Source organism: Balaenoptera musculus, chromosome 3 (genome assembly GCF_009873245.2).
Source record: "Balaenoptera musculus isolate JJ_BM4_2016_0621 chromosome 3, mBalMus1.pri.v3, whole genome shotgun sequence".
Lineage (NCBI taxonomy): Eukaryota > Metazoa > Chordata > Mammalia > Artiodactyla > Balaenopteridae > Balaenoptera > Balaenoptera musculus.
In genome coordinates this window covers 133,958,307-133,980,932 of record NC_045787.1, presented here as the reverse complement: position 1 = coordinate 133,980,932, position 22,626 = coordinate 133,958,307, and the positions used below count along the sequence as shown (strand labels likewise).

General features: G+C 44.1%; 2 protein-coding genes across 2 annotated transcripts in view; one reads left to right on the top strand and one right to left on the bottom strand.

Annotated features, from left to right (window-relative positions):
- The window catches only part of INSYN2B (inhibitory synaptic factor family member 2B), a 119,169-nt gene extending 109,640 nt beyond the window's left edge, over window positions 1-9,529 (bottom strand). Inside the window, exon 1 of the mRNA XM_036849003.1 lies at window positions 9,443-9,529. The gene's annotated coding sequence lies outside the window, so the exon portion shown is untranslated. The remainder of the gene's footprint in view (window positions 1-9,442) is intronic.
- Window positions 1-22,626, top strand: part of DOCK2 (dedicator of cytokinesis 2) — a 418,212-nt gene that overhangs the window by 307,255 nt on the left and 88,331 nt on the right. Inside the window, exons 28-29 of the mRNA XM_036849002.1 lie at window positions 11,802-11,900; window positions 14,439-14,533. Coding sequence (XP_036704897.1) covers window positions 11,802-11,900; window positions 14,439-14,533 — 194 coding nt within the window. The remainder of the gene's footprint in view (window positions 1-11,801; window positions 11,901-14,438; window positions 14,534-22,626) is intronic.

Genomic DNA, 22,626 nt, shown 5'->3' with positions numbered 1-22,626 from the left:
GTTGTTACCATTCCAAAGCACAGGGAAGTGGAAGTGGGACAAATGGGAATTTAAGAGGAGGGAGGTGAGCAGAGGGAAAGAATGAAAAAAAAAAAAAAGTGTGATGTCATTTGGAAAATTGCAAACCAATAAATCAATGAGGTATCATTCGCAGGACAGAGAGGAAACTGCCTAAGAAGGAGGCAGCCAGGCAGGGAGCTGGGGGCCGACAGGAAGCACAAGATCAGTAGGCAGTGCAGTGTCCTCGTCAGGGGTCAGCTGGAACACGAGCCCCAGGAATGGAATAATGGACTTCTACTCCCTTCTGTCCCCTGCTCCTTGAGGGTTTGTTTTGTTTTGTGTTTTGTGTGAATGACATCAGAAGGACTTCTTTATCCAAAAGGGCTTTACGGGAGCTCGTTAATGTGAACCCTTGGAGTCAGCTTTTCAAACACTTATCTCTGAGTTCAGCTTCATAGGATTTTTTTCATCATTGGGATCAGCTTCATAAAAGCCAGAGCATGATAATTCTGCCAGTTTTTACTGTTAACAGATGAAATAGTACTCCCTTTATAGAAAGGAAGAGCAAGGACTTTGGGTAGCTTTCTTTAGTTCCCAAGACCTTGTCAGCAGAGCTGGCCTGAAGGCAACCCAGTAGGCAGATGCCTGCATGACATCCCATTACCAACAGATTGAGATTCAAAGCCCTCAGCCTGGCATTCAAGGTCCTTCCGTCTGCGCCTCCAAATATCTCTTGTGATCTCCCTCTGTGAACCTCTGTTGTACCAAAACACTTTGCTCATTTTCACCTCTGCCTCTTTCCTCACTGTGTTCCATATAAAAGTGGGACAGCAATTTCTCAGCACATGTATTATCCCTCTCTCCCTTGCCTATAGCAGACATCACTAATTGATTGCCACACTCTTTCCTGCTGAGGTAGGACTTGGCATTAGAATCATTCCCCACACAGCTCTTTAGGCAGTTACTACCAATCAATCAAATTAATCAAATTATAAAATGAAATGTTCTTCCTATTATAGATGTCCTTTCCCACTCTTAGCTTAATCTCTTTCACTCTTCTCATTCCTCAAATCCCACATGCTCCATGAAATTTCCCCTGAACATTCCTACAAAGGTCATTTCCCCTGAACTACAAAGGTCATTCCCACTTCTTAAAAGCCTAGAGGAAACTATAACATTCATTTTGCACATGTCATTCAGCATCATAATGTATATATCTCTCTAAGATGCGAGTTTCTCACTTCAGTACTAGTGACATTTTGGCCTGGATCATTCTTTGCTGTTAGGCTGAACTGTGAATTACAGGATGTTTAGCAGCATTTCTAGCCTTTACCCAATAGATGTCAACCTCCCCCTCTCCCTGTATGTGATAGACAGAAATGTTTCCAGTTTCCAGACATTGTTAAATGCCCTCTGGGGGAGAAAATTGCCTCCAGGTTAGAACTACTGTATTGAGAGAGAGAGAGACAGAGACAGAGACAGAGACAGAGAGAAGAAAAGGAAGGGAAGGGAAGGGAAGAATCTTCCTTATGAGTGTGAGACTTGCAGGTATGGACCATGATCATACCTGATACAGTTCCTTACACATAATAGGTACTGAGTAAATATTTGCTAATTGATTGATTAATTGGGAGTGAGGAATTGTCTGTGAAGGGGGAAAACCCTTCCCTAGTGTGGACTGAGAGTTACACCATCAGTGTGTCATTGCTTCGGTTAAGCACTGCAGAGTTGAGCAATGCAGAGAGCTTGCAAAGAGGCCACCTCCACACACACCCGCTAAGCTGTTATCGGACCCCATACCTGAGTGTGCTGGAACTAGCAGATCATTTGCAGCAGGGACAACTAGACCTATTTGGGGGCGGTGGGAGGAGGTGCTGGGAGAGGGCTGGTTGAAGAGTTAGGCTTGAAGTTTAGAACATGATGTGGGAGACCTCCTTCACTCTTCTTCACTTGTCTTCAGTCCTCATGAAGGAAACAGGAGGGCTCAACTAAAGACATCCTTTTATCTACAAAATAATCATCCCTCCTGAAAACTCTCTTACCTGGCTGTCTGCGAACATATTTATCTGCCTGCCCCCACCCCCTGCGCCCCTTGAAACATGGAGTCTCTGTAAAGGGAAATAAAGGGCAGGGAGAGCTTGTATAAATCATTATCCGCAGTGCAGCTCTCCAGGTCCACAGAGAGGTTTAAATCATCCTTCACGAGTCAACCAAAAGCTAACTCCACACTTCCCCAGCTGATCAACTAACTGTTCCTGGTGAACTGGAAAGAGAGCTGAGGCTAAACATTGCAAGAAGGTTTTTTGAGTGCCCATGGTGTTGCCAGGCTCTGCAGGGACCCTCTGCACCCGGCTTCTACTTTGTCCTTACAACAGTCCTATAGTCAGCACTGTTATCCCCATTTCAGAGACCAGAGAACTGAGGCTCAGAGAGGTAAAGTAACTTGTCCAAAGATCCAGAGCATATTGAAGAGAGCTGGGATTTGATTCCAGTACTTAGTATGCCCTGCTCAGTGCCTTCCAGGAAAGCTGCTTCTATGCGAAACCAGATATATTTCCCAATATGTGGTGTTGGTGTCCGTCACTTAACCCTTCTTGGCCTTCAAAACCCCAAGCAATGCAGAAAATGGAGGGGTGGGCTTCCCTGGTGGCGCAGTGGTTGAGAATCTGCCTGCCAATGCAGGGGACACGGGTTCGAGCCCTGGTCTGGGAAGATCCCACATGCCGCGGAGCAACTGGGCCCGTGAGCCACAACTACTGAGCCTGCGCGTCTGGAGCCTGTGCTCCACAACAAGAGAGGCCGCGACGGTGAGAGGCCCGCGCACCGCGATGAAGAGTGGCCCCCGCTCGCCGCAACTAGAGAAAAACCCTCGCACAGAGACGAAGACCCAACACAGCCAAAAATAAATAAATAAATAAATTAATTAATTAATTTTAAAAAAAAAGAAATGAAAGGTTTAAAAAAAAAAAAGAAAATGGAGGGGTTATCCTCAGCTGAGCCTAAAATCATGGAGACTCATAAGCCACAGAGCATAGTCATTAAGAAGGCTGGTCTTATTTACGTAGCTAGGTATCAACCCTGACCAATGAGTCTATCTACCTATGTAATCTGCCAACCTAGCTCCATCCATCCATCTCTCCATCTCTCCATCCATCCTTCCATCCCTATTTAGGCACAATAGATATCTAGAATGTCCTTAACATTCTAGTGGCTTATTAGATTGAAATGAATATTGAATATTCTTAATATTCAAGGTTAGGCAGGAGGCATGGTGGAGTGAAATATTATGCACTTTTCCTTTCTTCATTATACTTTGAGGTATTACTTAATTTTCATATCAATAAGATGATGTCATGATTACAAAACAATATTCTGGAATCAAGCTGAGCTAGGCAAGTCGTGTCACCTCCCTGCTCCTTGATTTCCTCATCTGTAAAGTGCGCGTGGTTTTACCAACATCGACTGACTGTTGGGAGGGTTAATTGAGATGAAGCATACACAGTGCTTGGCCCACAGTAAGTGTTCAGTAACTGGTAGCTGTTGTAACCATTGGCATACATTTTTGCACAGTGTCCGACACACAAATGTCCGACTGATATTAACTTCTCTCTTCCAGCTGTTTCCTTGCCTGGCCACAACTTATAAAACATCCTTATTGATGGATAAGCAGAGGGTTTAGCACATTGCACGACACGCTCTTAGCCCTTTAAGTGGCAGTTATTATTGTTATCCTTCAGCCCACAGTACCTCCTTCCTGAGTCATAATATCCTTTCATGACACTTTTTCCTGTTGAAAGTTGACCTTGGTGTCTTATGCAACCTGGATGAAAATGTTTGCAGGAGAAGGTGAGGGGCTGCGTGGGATACTCATGCAGAGCCCACATCCTAGTGATGCTCGTGGCTTTGATTTTTCTCAGGGATACGTGAGCCGAGGACAATACTGTATTCTCCAGGACTCAAAACAAACTTTTCTGCACAGCCCTCCCTGAGGCATTCGGTGCAAAGCTTGGAAGACCACCACCGGTGTGTGTGTTCATTTGTGCACTTCCCCACCCGCACCTCCACAGATGTAATTGGAAACATTTAGAAAAATCATCTTCTGTTCAGTTAAAAACTGGGGTGTCCTAAATGATAGCCCGTCTCCTGGCAAGCAGCCTTCTCAAGTCCCACAGGCTCGAATGGCTTTAATCAGAGGCTGAGAGCCACTGTAGCAGGCTCCCTCCCCTTCATTCGCCTCTGAACAACAGGGAGACAAAGCACTGAACTTGAAGACACGGGGGATGCACGTGAAACTAGAGTCCGCGTCCACACCTGCCGGAGGAGGGTCAGAGTCTGCTATAGAATGGTCAGTTAGTGAGAAAAGCTTGCTGAGGAGTGGTGACACTACCACGAACAGGAAGGGTCAACACTGAGCAGCACATAGTTGCACTTTTCGCGCACCCACCACCCTGGGGACAACTCCAGTATAGCGTCTTGGAGAAGGGTGGTAAGACATGGAAACCACCTCTTTAAAGAGGGGTTCTTGAAACACACAGCAGCCAGAGCGAGCTTCTTAAAACCCAAATTAGTGGCCTCCCTTTGCACTTGGAAGTAAACCTAAATAAACCCTTGCCCCGACCTTCGAGGGCCTTCAGGATCAGGTCCCAATCTGTCTCTCCAACCTCATCTTATATGTGCTTTTCCTCATTTTGTACCGTCTTTTCAATCCTCCAGCACTCCTAGCACATCTGACCTCAGGGCCTTTGTATCTGCTACTCAATTGCCCTGGAATGCTGTTCTGCCAGATTTTTGCATGACAAACTCTCATCATTAGATCTCCACCCAAATATCAGCCCTCTAAGAGGCCACCTCTGTCTCCCCTATTGAAAACAGGTCTCTTCCCATCTCAACCTCATTGCTCTGTAATATTCCACTAGTAGCAGATATCACTGCCTAAAATGATCTTACTTATATATTCACTTGCTTATGGTGTTTCCCCATCCCTGGCCCCAATGAGGGTGTGAGTTCCTTAAGAACAAATCCCTTGTTAATCTCATTCATGACTGTCCAGAGCACCTAGAACCATGCCTGGAACATAGTAGGTGCTCAAGAAATATTTGTCACATTAAGGAATGTGTGAAAGAATGATCTCACTCTGGCTTGATCAAATATAACTTAAGATGGAGTAAGCTCAGAAGTAGAACAAAAATTCTTTCATTTCTGTCCTCTCCTAGGGCAAAGGTGTTCTACACATGACCCTAACTTTTCAGTGTTTGGGGGAGTGGTCCCTGTAACATTCTTTTAAAGATGGGGAATACTATAAGAAGTTCAGTCTGTCATCTAACAAATATTTATTGAGCTCATACTATGTGCAAGTTCAATCCCAGATTCTGGTGATACAGCAATGAATAAAGGACAAAAATCACTGCCCAGGTGGAGCTGACAGTGCTGACATGAGAGACATCATGGATTTATGAAAAGAACACAGGTTTTCATGTCAGAAAGACCCAGATTCTAATTCCTGCCCCACCATATACTAAATGTCTGTCTAGGCAAGCTGCTTGACCTCTATGCATCTCACTTTCCTCATCTGTGAAATGGGCATAAAGTTGACCTAATGAGGTTGTTGAGAGGTCTCAGTGAGATGATAAAGGTGGAGTCCTAAGCACAAGGAATGAGTGAACAGAATTTGCTTGCCTTCCACATCCCTTTGCGATTAAACACCTCTTTGTGTCCTTTGGAAGATTTAAAGTGACCCCACACTACAGAGCCACATGCACAGGCTCCAGCCAAGATCAGAAAGTATTCGTTTCAAAGGAAGAGTGTGTGGCCACTTTAGTCTCCCCTTCCAGCCTGGGTTCAAAGCAGCCTTGTTACCACCACCCCTACCCCCCACCCCCCCGCTCTTTAACAGTGAGAATAGCTCTCTGAGGAGACGCCTTGCCTGCGGTTCTGGCCCTAGTGATGCTGGAGAGCTGATCATTAATGCCAACAGTGCCAGGTAGTGGTGCACACAGCTAACTCTAAAGAGTTGCTGTGTTGTACAGATGGAACATGTCTAGGTGCATCCGGAGCACATAGCATCCAAGAGGCACATTCCCGTCTTCCTGTGGTGTTATGCTTTGACATGGATCAGGCTACACAAAACCCCTGGATCTGTGCCCATCATGAAGCTTCTCCCTGAAGGAAGGTGACTTGGTTTACTCTGTCATACAGCAGGATCCCTGGGTAACCAAAGAATGTCACTGCACACAAAGACAGGCACTTTCTAAAGCCAAACAGCTGGAAGACTAAGCTTTCGATGAAGACAGTTACATTTCAGGCTTTTGAACAATCTGGGTACCGTTGTCATTCATCCTACCTGCCAGCAACTATCCCCAAATAAAAGAAATCTCCCAACGTGCCCTGCTCGAAGAGGCACACATGCGGTTTACTAAACAGCTTTATTTGGGGCGTGTTGTTGACCAAAGGCATGCTCAGAGTCAAAGGACACTTAGCTGTTTGTCCAAAGCTGTAATTGGGAGTGCTTGATGCATCCACAGACAGTCAGGGGTAGGTGGGGTCATTATATCCTCTGTCCAGGTCAGGAGTTTCAGTTAGCCAATCTGCATAGTTTCTCTGGACCAGAGTCAGCAACAGCAACAATAATACTAATAGCTGATCATATTGAGGGCTTCCTATGTTCTAAGTGCTCTATACAAATTGATTTAATTCTCACCAAAACTGTATGCAGTAAGAACTGTTTCTATTCCCTTTTACTCTGAGGCATAAGACACTGCCCACGGTCACATGCCTAGTAAGAGGTAGAGCTGAGATTTGAACTCAGGCTGTCTGGCTCCTAGGTCCTCACCTGACGTTGGTTCTTTGGAGCACAACCTTATCCATCCGGCTCCCTGCTGTACCCGGGCACCTAGCACAGTGCCCAGAACTTGAGAGACCGCACACACTACTTTCCCCAAAGATTGCTGCAAACTACAACTCTGAGCTTCCTGACAAAGCTCTAAGATGAACGGGTTTTAGAGTCCCTGAATTCCTCACACCATAGTCTCCTACCTCCGGTCCTGGATCTGTCACAAAGACAGCACCAATTCCATCCAAGAATAAAATCTGTTATATAAGCGCATGGCAGACATGGGGGTGAATGGAAAAGCAACCTGAGAGTGGCATTTGGCTACTCTTAGTCTTCAAAGGAATTGGATGGCCCCATAGATAAAACTTCTCATCTCCCTCGGCATGCAAAGTTTCCTCGCTCATCTCCTCTCCTTGGCGCTCTCTGTATTTTATTTTATTTTGGTCGAGCACATTATTTGAAGTTACTATGGCAACGTGTCACCAGCTGGCATCGCATAGTAATGCTGGCATTTAGGTAGCAAGCTCCCGAAGTTGGCTCTTTCCCTCCCTCTGCGATCTCATCACTCCCACTGATCTCAGGTGAGCGGGGGACGCATTGCAGCAGCCGTGCCCCTCTCCCCTTGTTTGGTTAGTTCTTCAAGGCAGGGCAAACTGATCACCTCTTCCTGGTTCACTCAGCACTGCAGGGTCCTGACCGTGTGTGTTGGTGTGTTTGCTTTAGAGGTGGTTAAATAGATATGTTTGAGTGTTGTGCACCAAAACTATTGGCCTTATCAATAAGATCATCATCATCATCACGATGATGATTTTTTATGCAAAGGAGCAGATTGATTTGGAGAGGGCTACTCTCCTGGTCGCAGTCACCCAGTGTCCCAGCTAATTAATATTAATGACACAATATTGGGTTTCTCTTTTTCCTCTCTTGCCATCACACAGTGAAGAGACCCTGATTGTCTTCCTTTGGAGCTTCAGCTCTCTCCCAGGTGTGCAAGAGCTCCCTACATACTGACGGGCTGAATTGTCTGGATCAATTGATTGTCACGGATCACTGAAGAGGGTTCTATGTGGCAAATAAGCCCTGCCACTCCAGGCGTTAAGTAGCCCCTCATCAGCCAAGTGCCTGCGATGATTGCATTTATTTTTACACGTTTGACCTAGTTTCAAACCATGTCTCTTCATGCTGTGATGCATTAGCTACATTTTAAACCACCCCAAATGGAGCCGGGGTGACTCTGCCTGCTTTGTGACAGCATCTCAGATACAGTTTCTCTCCAGAATTTAATATGCAGGTCCCCCTGGTATTCCGTTTTAAGAAGCGATTTCCTATCTGGGCACCTGGAATGCTGCTTGGGTATGGATAGTGGCTGCCTCACGCCTTGGTAGTAAATATATGTTGACCACAAAATTTCCACCAAGGATGGAAGGCAGGGCATTCTCACTAGCCTGAATTGCAAGGGATCCCTCTAACCCTCTGTCCCCCATGCAGTATTCAGGCTTTTCCATGTTGCCGACAGGGCTGGGAGTTTGGGGTCCGACACTGTAAAGTTTGAGCAATGTCAACATCAGGAGTGTCTGAGTTGCTAGGGCAAATGCAGTCTGATCGTCACCCCCACTCCCAATCCCCTGCAGCTCTTTCTAAACACTTAAGACATGGTGGATGTAGAAGGTCTCAAACTTGTAAAAGGGAAAAGGGGCAGGAAGCAAAGAGGTGGATTGCCGTGCTGAGGACACTACTGAAAAAGGGATAAACGTCAGAGAAACACAATGCGATTCCACCATTCTGTCACTGCACGACAGAGAGGGGTTTTTGGTTTTTAATTTAAATGACAGAGAGGAGCCTTTACTGAATTCGAACCTGCTGCTGGTGTATCGTGCCATTTCAGAAATCAGTCAGTCACGTCGGTGTGATTTCTGACAGATTTGATACTAAAGTGGGCTAGACACCATAGCAGACAAAAAGGGAAGCTTCCAGTGGGAAGTAAAGCACTGTCATTTCTCATTAACAGCCAAATGCAGGTAACTTGTCCAAACTTCAGTCACATCACACTACAGATCGTACTGGAAGGCACTCAGCCGGGTTTTTCTATGGGGCAGTTAGAACGAAGAAATGAACAAGCTGGTAAAAGTAATTTTGATTGATCGATGAACTGTACACACCCTGAGCAAGTCCTTATAAAAAGATAATGGTTTCTTTCGTAAAATGGTCACTCTCTCTAGATGGGCACTGGAATCCCCTTCCCCTTTTATTTTCATTTAAAATGAAGCATGGAAGTTTCTCTAAACAAGGCTTAAGACAATGCAGCCTTTTCAAGGTAATTTCCAGGCAACTTGAGCTTTGAGGTTTGTTGTTTGCTTTTCCCCCCTTCAAATTCAAATCAAGCCTTTGGAAATACCAAGCATTCCGTATCTGTATCTATGCATTTGGGGCAGCATGCAGTTCTGACAATGGTGGATTTTCCAACACACACACACACACACACACACACAGGCTCACAATCCCAGGACTCATTTAAGCCAAAGCTTTAAAAGTAAACTGTCGTCCAAGAGACGATAGCATTTTCTCTGAAAGGATGATCGATCACAAAAAATAAAACCTACCCAGATCTCTTACCTTTTGAAGCAGTGGAATTACCTGCAGAGAATGTCCTTCCTTTCTTTGCAAAATGAGCCAGGCTTTGGCCAGCAGCAGAATTACTCCAAAAGAAGAAATAATAAGTCCTTTATATTGTAATTTTCACTGTTTATATGCAAGAAGTGTAGTGGGTCTGCTCACGTAGGAATAAATAAAAAGCTGAAAAAACTGCACGGCAGCTACCATGTGAAAAGGAAAGACCTCTAGTGGCCACCGGCTGAATTCTTGGAGGAAGCCCCTCACAGAAGAGATGGAGGGAGTGGAGGAGATACACGCGTGTGTGTGTGCTCTCTCTCTCTCTCTTTCACACACACACACACACACACAAACTCAGAAGATTTCTCCCCTCTTGCGTCCAGCCTGGATGGAGGGATAAAAAAATACTATGCTTGTTTCTTGGTTTCAGTGGGACCTGGTTAAATTAGCAGTGATGGTGGCATTCTATCTGATTTGAAAGGGACAGATAATTTCACAGACTCACCATCACCCCCTGAGGGTGTGAGCCGGAGAGAGGATTTGACTCCCTGGATGGCCAAGGCGGTTGGCCCCCATATAGAGGTACCAGGTCCCCAGCAACATAGTGTCATTGACTTTACTCATGAGAGTCCCAGTTTTGTGCCCCCTGCCAGCTCTGCTTGTTTTCTGAACATTTATGGTGCACGCGTGTAGTGGTCACTGGCAGGCAGAGCTGGCTTCCCAGGCGTGTGACCTGGCCCAGTGCTCAGAAGGACCCTGTGGCTGTCTTGAAAATCTGAAGAATTTTTACAAGGACTCTTTAATTTTCATTTTGTTCTGAGCCCCACAAATGGCACAGCTGGTCCTGCTGACTGGGAAAGCATTTTATCCCTAACGTCCTAATTGAAAAGAACCTAGAAGCAAATGAGAATCTGTATCTTTGGGAGTTACTTTTGGGGATGTGAACTTGAAGAACATTCAATTACCCAAAAGACTTCCTGTGGAGGAATGCAGAAGGAGCTTCCTGGGGACATCAAGGCTGTTCCTTCCACCACTGTCACTGAACTGTAACCCTGTCATCTGGGAGGATGTTTTTTTTTTTCACACTATTTTTTTTTTTTTTGTCTTTTAGTTTTTTTTAACAAAGACAGCAGTTTGTGATACAAATATAATACTTGGTTCAAACATAACACGTCCAGGCCCACCTCTCTGGTGTGTGTTACGTCTGACACCCTTTAGAAGTGGGGTTTCCTGGAGACACCTGCATCACACCAAGCTGCCCATCTTCCACAGGCCTGTCCTTGACAGTGGGACTTCCTTTGGTTAAGACGGCAGCCCAGTGGAGTCTTGTGGGAGACACTCTTGAGTGGCTTCTCCCAGCTGGTGGATTTATGGTCAGTACTTCCTTTAGCAGGTTCCCAGAGTAGATCCCTCTAAATTCTGCTTTCAGACACCAGCCCTGACAGAAAGTGCCACGCTGGTACAGACTTATAAAATCTGGGAGAGAAGAAGCAGAAGAGGGTGTGGTGATGTGTTCTGGTGCATGAAAGGGTGTGGTTCTTTCTCCTCTGAGCCGGTGGATCCTTTCAGACCCACTTCCTCTCCACGTCCTCGCGTTGATTTCCCTCTTGTCTGAATCCCTCTGGCACTTGATCTGCTTCGCTGATCAAAGTCTTGTACTTTTTTCCTCATGGTTGTTAATCTTGCTTTCCCAACTAGATCATGAACTCCTGAGAGCAAGGACTACCTCTTCTCATTTCTTTTATCGTCCGTGGCCCTTAGCAAGTACTTGTCCCCTGCAGCTGCTGGCTTCTCACTGACTGATTCATGGTCCAGCAATTGATGCTCTTGTAGGGAACTTCAGTGTGTTCAGGGCACCATGGGAGCCATTTGATCCTTCTGATACACCTCTCAGGGTGGATACAGATGGATTATTGTCCCACTTTACAGATGGAACAGTTGGAGATTAGACATGTAAAATTATTTACCAGAAAATCACACTGTGTCCAGAATCTTGATACAGGCTGGATCTCCTGACATTAATACAGTGCTCTTTTCCCAATGTACAAGCAGCTGGAGAGGTAATGAATAGGGCCCTTATTGTCTATATCTGGAGCTCCTATTATAGTCCTAGTCATGTAATAGGTGTTCAATAAATGCTTTTTGGATGAATGAGCTGATGAGTGAGCCATAAGGAGACATTTACTCTTAGGGAAATTTCACATGCTCATCTGCTAAGGAGAAATTCTCCATCCCTGGGGGACCTTTTTATACTCACCTGGGATAGAGAAGTGTTTTCCGGTCTGAAGTCAAGTAATTGAAGAAGATGAATCTCATGGTCCTCTCTCCACTGTTTCATGGCATTTTTCTTTATTTCTTGCAGAGTCACTTTGTGGCATGTATGACAGCCATCTTAAACCAGATGGGTGACCAGCACTATTCCTTCTATATTGAGACATTCCAGACCAGCTCTGAACTTGTGGTGAGTCTATAGGATGCTCTGGGGCAGTGTTGGGGAGACGCGTTACACAAAAGATTCTTGAGAGTTTAGGGCACGAAGGTCTTCCTGTGCACCTGGAGTATGTGTGGGTCTAAGTTTGCAGGCATGTTTGTGTGATTCCCTGTTTCTCACTCCCATTTAGGCTTGTAAATATCACTTCTGGGACACATCTTCTGTCCATGTCATACATGAGCCCTGAGTGCCTAGTCTACATATGCCTTAAAACCAGTATTTGTTGATGAATCATGGACATTTGGAGGCTTAAGAGCGTGAGTGTTGGAGTCCCACAGTCTTGGGTTTGAATCCAGGGTTTGTCACCAGCTAGCTGAGGAAGTTAACTTTAACATTTCTTAAGCCTCCGTTTACCCATCTGTAAAGTAGGGATCATATCATTTATGTCACAGGGCTGTGAAGGGATTAAATGAGAGCACAATAGCTCTCACACTGTAAGAGTCCACTAAAAGTTAGCTATTATTACATTATAATAACGAACGCATAGAGAAAGTTGGCCTCTGAGCCCCTTTCTTCTTCTAACCTCTCAGGGCTCGTTTGCTAGGACTGTCTGCCTGCGGCGGGTGGCCTGTGGGCCTGTACCTCTGCAGCAGATGATATCATCAACATAAAGCCCAGCCCGGGCTGTCCCAGGGTGTAGTCGTCCCTTTGCCCTCAGTATGGTCAGCTTTGTCATTGTCTCCTTACTATTGCCAGATTCAGGGGTTCTGCTACCAGGGGCTCACTTTTAACTCCCCTTGAAGGAAGCAAGGGCACCAGGATTGGACCAACCTCAGAGAGTAGCCCACAAAAAGAATCAATAGGAAGCAAATGTCCTGCACCTTCATCCATTTAGCTTTGAGAAGGTCTCCTAACTGGAGTAGGATTGGCAAGAAATGGAACCTCTTTCCGGATATACAAAAAAATGAAACAAAAGGAAAGCTAAACAACCCAAGATTTCTCCCCCTCAAGTTCTCTATGTTATGTGACATGGAAATAGAAAGATTGGATTCCTAATTTTTGGTCCTCAGTGGAAGGAAGGGTGGGAAGGATGGTAGGAAAGGGAATTGTTATGTATTAAATTTTACACTTCTTATGTAATCCTCCAACAGTATGGCATAGGTGTTAGTAGTCACATTTTACAAGTCTGCAAGCTGCTTGCTCAAGACCACACAACAGTATGTGGCAGAGAGAGGATGTGAACCTCTGCTCCAGCCCTTACACCGTGCTGCATCTTCTCATTCAGAAGCCAGGCTTTCCATCTGTGGGGCAGAGGTCTTCTCCATTCCCACAGGAAGGGAGTGTGCCTGTGACGATATCCACACCTCCCCAGGTGACGTCAAGGATGAACGATTATACTCACCATCGTCATCCTCGAGCACTTAGTGAACACTTACAGTGGGCCAGACTCTGTGTGGAGCATCTCGTAGACAGTGTGCACTTAATCAACCCTTTGAGGTAGATGTTATCCCCATTCTGCTAATGTGGAAACTGGGACTTAAAGCATTGAGGTAATTTTCCCTAGAAGCAATGATTGCTAGAAAGGAACCAATCTCATTTCCAGAATTTTGCAGTTTAGCTTAAAGTAGTGATTTTCAAATTATATTTCTCCTAGCCTCACTATCTTCTACCATAAACACACACACACACACACACACACAGGCATGCATGCATGCACACACACTTCAACCAGAGCTGTTTTCTACTTTTATCTATTTTATGTATTAGGTTCCAGGTAAGATTTTCTCTGAACAAAGAATTCTGCTATTAAAATAATCTGAAAACCACTGGCTTAAGGAAAGAACTCTGAACAGGTTTCCTATGGATTTTAATTTTACCTTAAGCAAACAGGCCTGATGCCTTCATTTCCTGTAACAGGAGGATGCCAGTGGTTCTGGTCTTTGCTATCTAGATTTGTCTAGAATTTGTGTTCTCCAAAGGTAGAGAACAAGTTTGATCCACTGAAAAATCTGATGGGGCATGTTGAGGTCCACTTTGAACCTCTTCAAAGGAGAAGGAGAGAATCCCTGTCATGTTTCCTCTAAGCTGCTTGTTCACGTGCCTATGACATATGAATTAGCTGTGTTTACAGTACAGTAATTAGATGTTCATTTTAATAATAGTTTGGTTGCTCAATGGCCTGAGATGCATTCATATAGTGTAGATCATTTCCTCCTCAAATACATATTTGGAAAGATGATTATAAAATTGCCACATCAATGAATGCATTTACTTCTTTACTCCCAAAGACAGAATTAATAGTGCTTTATTTTGAGAGTGTTTTCACATTCCATATTCATGTTCCATTTATATTTGTGAAACAGTCTCCCGGTAACAAATCGTAAGATTTCATTAAAAAATCCACTCTATTGGTTTCATTGGATTTACTTAACAAAAGGCTGTACCCCTTCCCTTTCTGCACCTCCAAAAAATAATAAAGGAAAAATTTGAACAGCCAACAAGATCGGGGCCCTTCCAGTCATTTCCTATAAAGCAAAATGACAGGTGTGTTTTGCTTTACTATTGCAGGACTTCTTGATGGAGACATTCATCATGTTCAAGGACCTCATTGGGAAAAATGTGTATCCTGTAGACTGGATGGCCATGAGTATGGTTCAGAACAGGTGAGCTGCCGCCTGCTTCCAAACAGCCCCGTCATCTCAGCACTCACTTTCCAGTGCACTGGTAGAGACAGAAAGTGGGGATAGTTTCTCCCTGGCGAAAATAAGTCGAAGTGCCACAGACCCTTTCTTTCTACATTTAACCCCCAGGGAATTGCTCACCGATCTTGAGCTATTTATTTATTTACTATTATTTATTCTTTTTTATATACTGAACTGGCTACTCCCTACCTTCTCCATTCTTCAAATACTAGTTAAAATATACTTTGTCTATGAAGCCTTCCCTAAACTCTTGAGACAGGAGAGCTTAAGGTCAGTCTTATTAAAATTGTATTATTTTAAATTTATTCAAAACAATAAAATATATTCTGTGACACGCAGTAGAATAAGTTTAGGCGGCACTGGATTACACAGCTTTGAACAGCTTTCTGTGCTGCAGGACTTCCCAGAGCCTTTAGTATGCTAATGGGATGCTCTAAGAGAAAGATTTAGGATACAGCATTTCACAGATTTACTTGCCCATTGAAACATTTGGTGTGAATATATTTATGTCTCCGTGTGTATATATAATACTTATTAGCATCTCATAGAATACCAGAGTAACCCAAGTATAGCTCAGATCCCACATGGCCCAGTACCACAATAGATAAGAGTAACTGTGAGCAATTTCAGTCTTCAATGCTTTCTCTCAAATCATGTCATTTCATCAAAATGAAGTTCAAGTCATAACACTCAGTAGTATTATCTAATATTCCCTTTCTCCATTCTTCTGTCTCTCAGTATCTCTCCTATCCCGTGGTTTACCCAAGTCTCTCTCAGAACCTTGTCCTCAATTCCTGTCCACAAACTCCTTTAAAACTGGGGTCTTCTAGGCTCCTTTCTTTCCTTTCTCTCTCACTTTCCTTTGGCTTCTTATATTTGTTTTAGGTCCTTCCCATGGAAACCCCTTCACTCTACACTGGCTGGAAGTTTTCTCTCTCTCTACCTATTGTCCTTGTTTTGTATCACAAGAGCCAAGAATTGACTGGCAAAGGCAGAAATACCCTGAGAGGGTAGAAGAAGAGAAGTTGAAGAGGCAAAGGCGGGATCCTCTTTAGTGGGAGGCAAGGAGGGAAAACTATAAACATTAATAAGTTTGTCATTGGATACAGTCTGGGAATTTCTATCTCATGTATGCCTAGGATCTTACTCTAGTCCCAGATGGCCTCCATCCCTCACTCTTCTGTCCTCTGAAAAGCTGCCTCTTCCACTACTTAGATACGTAAGTTGCCTAGCCAAGTGACTTTACAGACACACTTGCTCTTGGGGCCAGCTGTAGGGGCTGGTGAAGGGGAGGAGAGGTTTGTCAAGGCAGAAAGAGATAGCTATCTGTGCATTGTTGCTTATGGTGGGAGGTGGATAATCAGCACAGCAACAAAAATGTAAGAATTCTTAGCTTGGGCTTACATTGCCCTGATTCTCCCTGTTCACATCACTCAGGTGGGAGGCTGGTTTAAAGCGTTGGTGGGAATTAGGCCAGGCCACGTTATAGATGAGAGGCAGGTATCTCCCTCGCCCTTCTGTCAGGACCAGCTTCCTGAGTATGCAACCTGTGTAGTTGTATAGGACCTTGCACTCTGAAGGGTCCTGCTGTCACCATCTTGAATTCTTAATAATTTTTGGATAGGGACTTGCATTTTCACTGTGCACTGAGTTCAACAAATTATGTAGTTGGTTCTGTACCTCACATCAATGTCCAGTCAACTGTGTTTGGAAGAAGCCAGCTCCCAAACTGCATGCGAATCCCTTCACTGTTTGCCAGCTGGTCAGTAATGTCTTGGGGTTTTTGCCAATTACATGAAGCACCAGGTGAGTCATCTTCGACTCACCCTACATTTCAGATACACTCAACTATTCACTGTTGCCTACTGTTTCATACTTCTTGTGACTCTGCATAAACTATGACTCTCCTCCTTTCTAGACCAAACTCAACATGAAAGCATCTTTCAAATTCTTGTCCATGTAATTTCTTCTTTGTGGATCCTTCTAGGACTCCTTTATGGTAGGAGAATGTGTTCCCTCCTCTTTGTTTACATACACACCCATATTATAACACTTACCCCACTGTACTATAATTATCTCTTTATATGACTATTTCTGCTGCTAGAGAATGGGCTTCCTGAAGGCAAGCACTATGTCCAATTTATCTCTGTGTTTCTACTCTGGCACAGAACCTGACATTCATAAACATGTGTAATGAACTCTGTGTATCCAATGGGTACTTATTTTTTAAAGTTTTTAAAATATTTTAATTTATTGGAGTATAGTTGATTTACAATGTTGTGTTAGTTTCAGGTGTACAGCAAAGTGATTCAGTTATACATATATATATATTCATTCTTTTTTAGATTCTTTTCTCATATAGGTTATCACAGAATATTGAATGGAGTTCCCTGTGCTATACAGTAGGTCTTTGTTGGTTATCTATCTTATATATTGTAGTGTGTGTGTTTGTTCATCTCAAGCTCCTGATTTAGCCCTACCCCCTACATTTCCCCTGTGGTAATGATGGGTACTTATTGATTAGGATTTTTTTTTTAAGAAATTCAATTCAAATTTGCCTAAACAGAAAGAGAATGTATTGGCTCAGACAACTGAAAGAGCCCAGAGTTATGGCTGCAGGCATGGACGTATCTAGGTGCTCAAACAGTGTTGTAGGGAATCTATATCTCTACCTCTGCCCTTTCCTCTGTTGGCTTCATTCTTAGGCAGATGCTCTCTTTGCAGTGGAAAACTGGCTATAGAAGTTCCAGAAATATGTCTTGTTGGATTAGCAGCCCCAGTAGAAAGAAAAAGCCTCTTCTTCAATAGGTACAGCAAAATTTCCCAGACTAATCTTGAGCTACCTGCCTATCCATAACCTCTGTGGCCAGGAGAATGAAATACGCTATTTCATCAGGCTTGGGTCATATGACCCACCTTTGGAACTGGGGAGGCTGTGGTTAGCTCTACCCAAACCACAAAGTCTGGGAGCAAAGGGGGAGGCTGGGGGAGTAATTCTTCAAAGGAAAATCTGAGAGTTATTACAAGAAGGAGAAATGGATGATGGGCAGGCAAATAAATGCACAGACATCTACTACTGATACAGGGTCAGGAGGATGGAAGCCCAGAGAGGCTGGAGCCCTGACCAGGGCAACATCCCCTTCTGAGCTGCTGACAGTCATCCTGGAGGAAATATGTAGAAGTGCTTTGAAGGACTGTCCCTACCTGAAATCCCACAGACTTTAGTCTTTTTGGGGGGAACCGGCCCCTAGAGATGATGCAATAATCCTTGTTTCTTTATACCTACAAAATCAGAATATAATTTTCTAAGGGACCTAAGAAAATGGAATTGTCTCCTAAATAGAAACATTTGTATCTCTAAAGGATCTGCTGAGTACTTAAGTCTCTACATTTGAAATAAGTTAGACTCAGAAACACAGCCTGGGTTTCAGACTTCTTAGTTCTGCCACCTTCTCTTTCTTGGGAAGTCATTTAACCTCTTGGAACCTCGGTTTTCTGACTGCAAATTAGGGATAATTATATCCATTTCGTGGTATTTTTCTGTGAGGATAGAATGAGTTACTCCTTAGCACAGTGCTGGTACCTGGGAGGAACTCAGTGAATGGGAGCATTGCAGACAACAAATGTAGCCTTGGAGTAGAGAAGCATGTGCCTAGTGTCGACCAGAAAAGATGACTGTTTTTCTCCCTGCAGGCATATAGCTTAGGTTGTAGACTTCCTTCATCTTCTGGCCACAGTGATCCCTTCCATTTACAGAGCACCTGAAATTTTTTTCACGATTGTTGCATCTTGTGTGGTGTTATGATAGCTAACATGTATTACGCACCTAGATCCACCCCTATTGTAAATACTTTACATGTATTCGCTCATTTAATCTTTGCAACAACTTTATGATGTAGAACTGTTATAATCCACATTTTATACCTGAGGAAACTGAAGCGCAGAATAGATGAATAACTTACTCAGTGTTGTATTACTAGCAAAAGAACAGAGAAGTCAGGCAGTCAGAGCCCATGTTCTTCATCTCTACTGCTTCATCCTGTAAAATAGTGAGGCTTGTATTATTAAGTGCATTGTAAGGATGTGCAAACTGCATACTTATTGGCTCAGATAACTTAAAGAGGCCCAAAGAGGTAACTTGCACAAGGTCACGCAGCTAGTTAATGAAAGATTTCAACATAAATTGGACAAACGGAACATACACCATGGTTGAGCCCAGATCACTATTCCCCAGAATGTCATTTTCTCTTCTCTAAAAATATGCATCCTAAGCTCCATTCATTCACATGGACAAGGTGAACTTCATATGTTGGTTAGTCTGTATGTTACAACATCTTTCTTCCTTTCTTTTCTTTCCTCCTTTTCTTCCTTTCTTCTTTCCTTCCTTCCTTCCTTCCCTCCCTGTTACTTACATTTTTATGATTTTCTGTTTCTATAATTTCCCTATTATTGCTTGTTATTTGTGCACATATGTATGTATGTATTAGTCATATATAATTTATCTGTCTGCTTGTTGGAGGAGGGAATGGAGTTTTGCAGATTTGAATGTCTCCTCAGCTGTGTACTGTTTGTGTATGCAAATGTGGTGACATGTCTACTGCAAGAAATACCTCCTGTTAGAGCCTTCTTCTTATTGGTAAGATGCAACATTCAGTAAGATCTGATGTACGCGACATGGTTAATTTTTAAATGATCAAGTTCTTTGTAATATTGTAAATGAACAAAATATGCCTAGGAACCTCTTTTCCCCTCCTCCGTCTGCACCTCAATCTGGAAATTCAACATTTTGGGCAGGGGGCAAGTGGTGGCCGTTGGGGATTTATACGCATCCCTAAAGCTTCTCTAAATGGAATCAATCAACACACACATATTGAGTGTCCCGGGCATCCAGAGCCCATCTACGCCATGGCCCCAGAAGGCAGGGTGCTTACAGTCTTGTTGGTGAGACAGTAAATATGCCCATGGAAATATGACCAAGCGCTGCAGAACTGTAGTGAGTTCAGAGCACAGAGTTCAGAGCACAGAGAAGTTAGGATTTATGACTGCCTAGGTTCAAACCATCTTATAGTTATATTACCTCTGGTAAAGTTACGTAACCACTCTGGACTCCGTTTTTCTCACTGTAAAATGGGGTACTAATAAGACCTATCACAAAGGATTTTTGTGAGGATCAAAATGAAATAATATGCATAAAGTAGTTAGAATAGTGTTTAGCAAGCATTTCATAAATGTGAGCTATTAATTTGTTCTCACATTCCTATGATCTGGGAATATCCAATATATTTCACAGAAGAGGCACATCTGGGCTGGATCTTGTCTACCTTACTGGTGACATATTTCAAGGTCTAATATTGTCTCCAGCACACACTAGGCACATAGTAGGGTCACAATAGTTGACCCTGGGAAGTTGAGCAGGGCGGTGCTCAGCAATCTGCTGGCGGCTCTATCAGTGCACTGACAATCATTGACACCCGCTTCCCCTTTCTCCTACCTACATTAATTTGTACTGCCTACTTCCTTTCTGTAGACCTCATCTCCTCCAAAACGTATCATCCAGAAGAAGGCCTCTCCATGGGTTTTATAGCCAGCAGGGCACATCTAATCCTGATGTCCAGCTGGCCACAGGATTCCAGTCCCAGGAGTCTGCTGCACCCCTAACTAGAATCCAGAATCACTCGAGAAGGGTCAGGGGCACTTGGGGTGGGCCGTGCCCTGACCCTGAGCTGGAATCCTCTGATACACTCTAGCCTCTCGGTGCGTGGAGCCCTTGTGTGTTGTGAGGGAAGCTGCTTAAAGGCTCTGGGAGAATGGCTTTGTCACTGCTTCTAGGGGAGGAATAAGGACTCCCTTCTTCCGGCCACCTCTTTTATCTCCATCTTCACGTTTTGACCAGTAGAATCAAGTACATCCCATGAATCACCAGCCCAAATCCCGGGGAATGGGATTCAGGGAGGCCCTCTCTCTGCCTTCGGCATTCTCACTGGAAAGGGCATGTCCACCTCCAGTTCCCTCTTTCATTCACATCATACAACCTGTGGGCATGGGTTGGTTGTCACACTGGAGTGTTCTCAGCTTCGGGTCCTCCTGCCTCAGAGCTACAAGGTTGGCTGGGCAGTTAAGGATAATGATAACCACACAAGTGACACTTATTAAGGACTCCTGTGTACTAAGGCCCTGGGCCACCAGCTTCATTCACTGCATCTCATTTCATCTTCACACACGGCTCGTCATACCGATGGGGCAGCTGAGAGTACCAGAGGCGAAGCAACAAGCTCAAGACCGCAGCAAGGAAGAGTAGCAGAGTGGGAATGTGCCCCCACGCAGGCTTGCTCTAGCTCCTGCAGGAGTCTGTGTGCACCTTCCATTACTGCATCCAATCCAAGGACTGATGCATATGGCACATAGGTCTATTCAGGACACGAACATAGGAACTCTCAGTTGCCTCCAGTAATGAGGATTTGTTCTGTTACATGAAGAGAGGTAGGAAGCTGGGAACCTGGTCCAGTGGCTGCAGTGAGCTTCATGCGGAGCAGTTTTCAGGATACCAACCTCAGGTATCCTCGGGTACCAAGCTCCCTTTCTGCCAGCTTCTTCCTACTCACAGCAGCTGACTTCTCTTGCAGTATGGCTTTTGCTTCCTCACAGAATTATCTGTTCATGGCTTCTACTCAAGGCAGGGTTCGTTGCATTCTCCCTGGTTGTCCTCCTTTTGAACTGTCTAAAAGGGTTTGATTTACTACTATCCAGGCTTGGGTGCCCCCACTGGTACCCATGTGATTACCCATTGGCTTCTAGTCAGCCCATGGAAGACTGCCTGAGTCAAGTGCTGGTTCTGGGCCCTGTCAGCTGTGGGCAGGGCAGCAGGGTAATGGGGACTAAGTGGGAAGGGGCTCTGTGCCTTGTGGGCATGAGTAGGAGCATGCCCAGTGCCAAAACACCATGCAGGCTGGCCTTCAGGGGAGCCAGTATATCTTTCTGGTTAATTGCAAAGGCTTTAAAGAAAGACAGACCTGAGATTGGGTGGACTCTGCTGCTTATTAGCTGTGTGAATGTGGGGACATTTTTTGATCTTTCCAGTGCTCAGTTTCCTCTTCTGTTAAATGGGTGCAACAGTAACACCTACTTCAGTTTGTAGGATTAAATGAAACAAAGTCTGTAGAGCACTTGGCACAGGTTATATGCATGAAAACATGAGACTCCCATCATTGTCATTATTAACAAGGTGAGCTCACAGCTTGGGTTGAACAGAATTACAGAGATTTCTTTGTGAACAGAATAGCATGGTGGTTAAATACCAAGGTTCTGAAGGCAGCATAACTTTGTTTAAATCCTGGTTCCACATGTGTTGGCTGGGTTCTTGGGAAAGTTACCTAAACTCACATCTCTAAAAGGCAAACAATATCTAACTCGGAGAGTTAATGTGAGAATTTAAAAAGGTGGGAAAAAAACACGGAAGAAATCCATACAAAGTACTTAGCGCAGAGCCTGGCACATCGTTGGTAACCATGACTGTGGTTATTATTAATTTTTTTAGAGGCTGCTAAGCATCACGCATGAAATGCAGGAAATGTTAGGTTGATATTTGATCATGAACTTTGTTTTCAACACTTCAAGTTCGTTTTTGAAAGTAACAGAAAAAGTTGAGTGTGTTTTCATTCTAACCCACTTCAACATATTAATGCTTAGGCTTTAAGTACAATTATTTTTTTTTAAAGAATACAAAAGACATACTTTTCCAAACCCATACGTGGGAAACCAAAGTTAAGTGATACTCTGATTTCCAGAGGGTGGCTGCAGAAGAATCCAGAGACAGGGAGGAGCCTTGATTTACTTCAGCGCCTATCTGCCACCAGTCCCCCCATCAGCACAGGGGGCTAATCATTCCTGGTTACTGGGCTGGCCTTTGTGAGCCAGAGGCAGGTTTAGGTTGACAATCAAAATAATAACTGTTATGCAAACTACTGAGAATGTGTAAAACCCCTCATTTTGGTATCATATTAGACTGTCTGAGATGTTTATACATAATTTGACAGCCACTCAATGCATTTCCATCT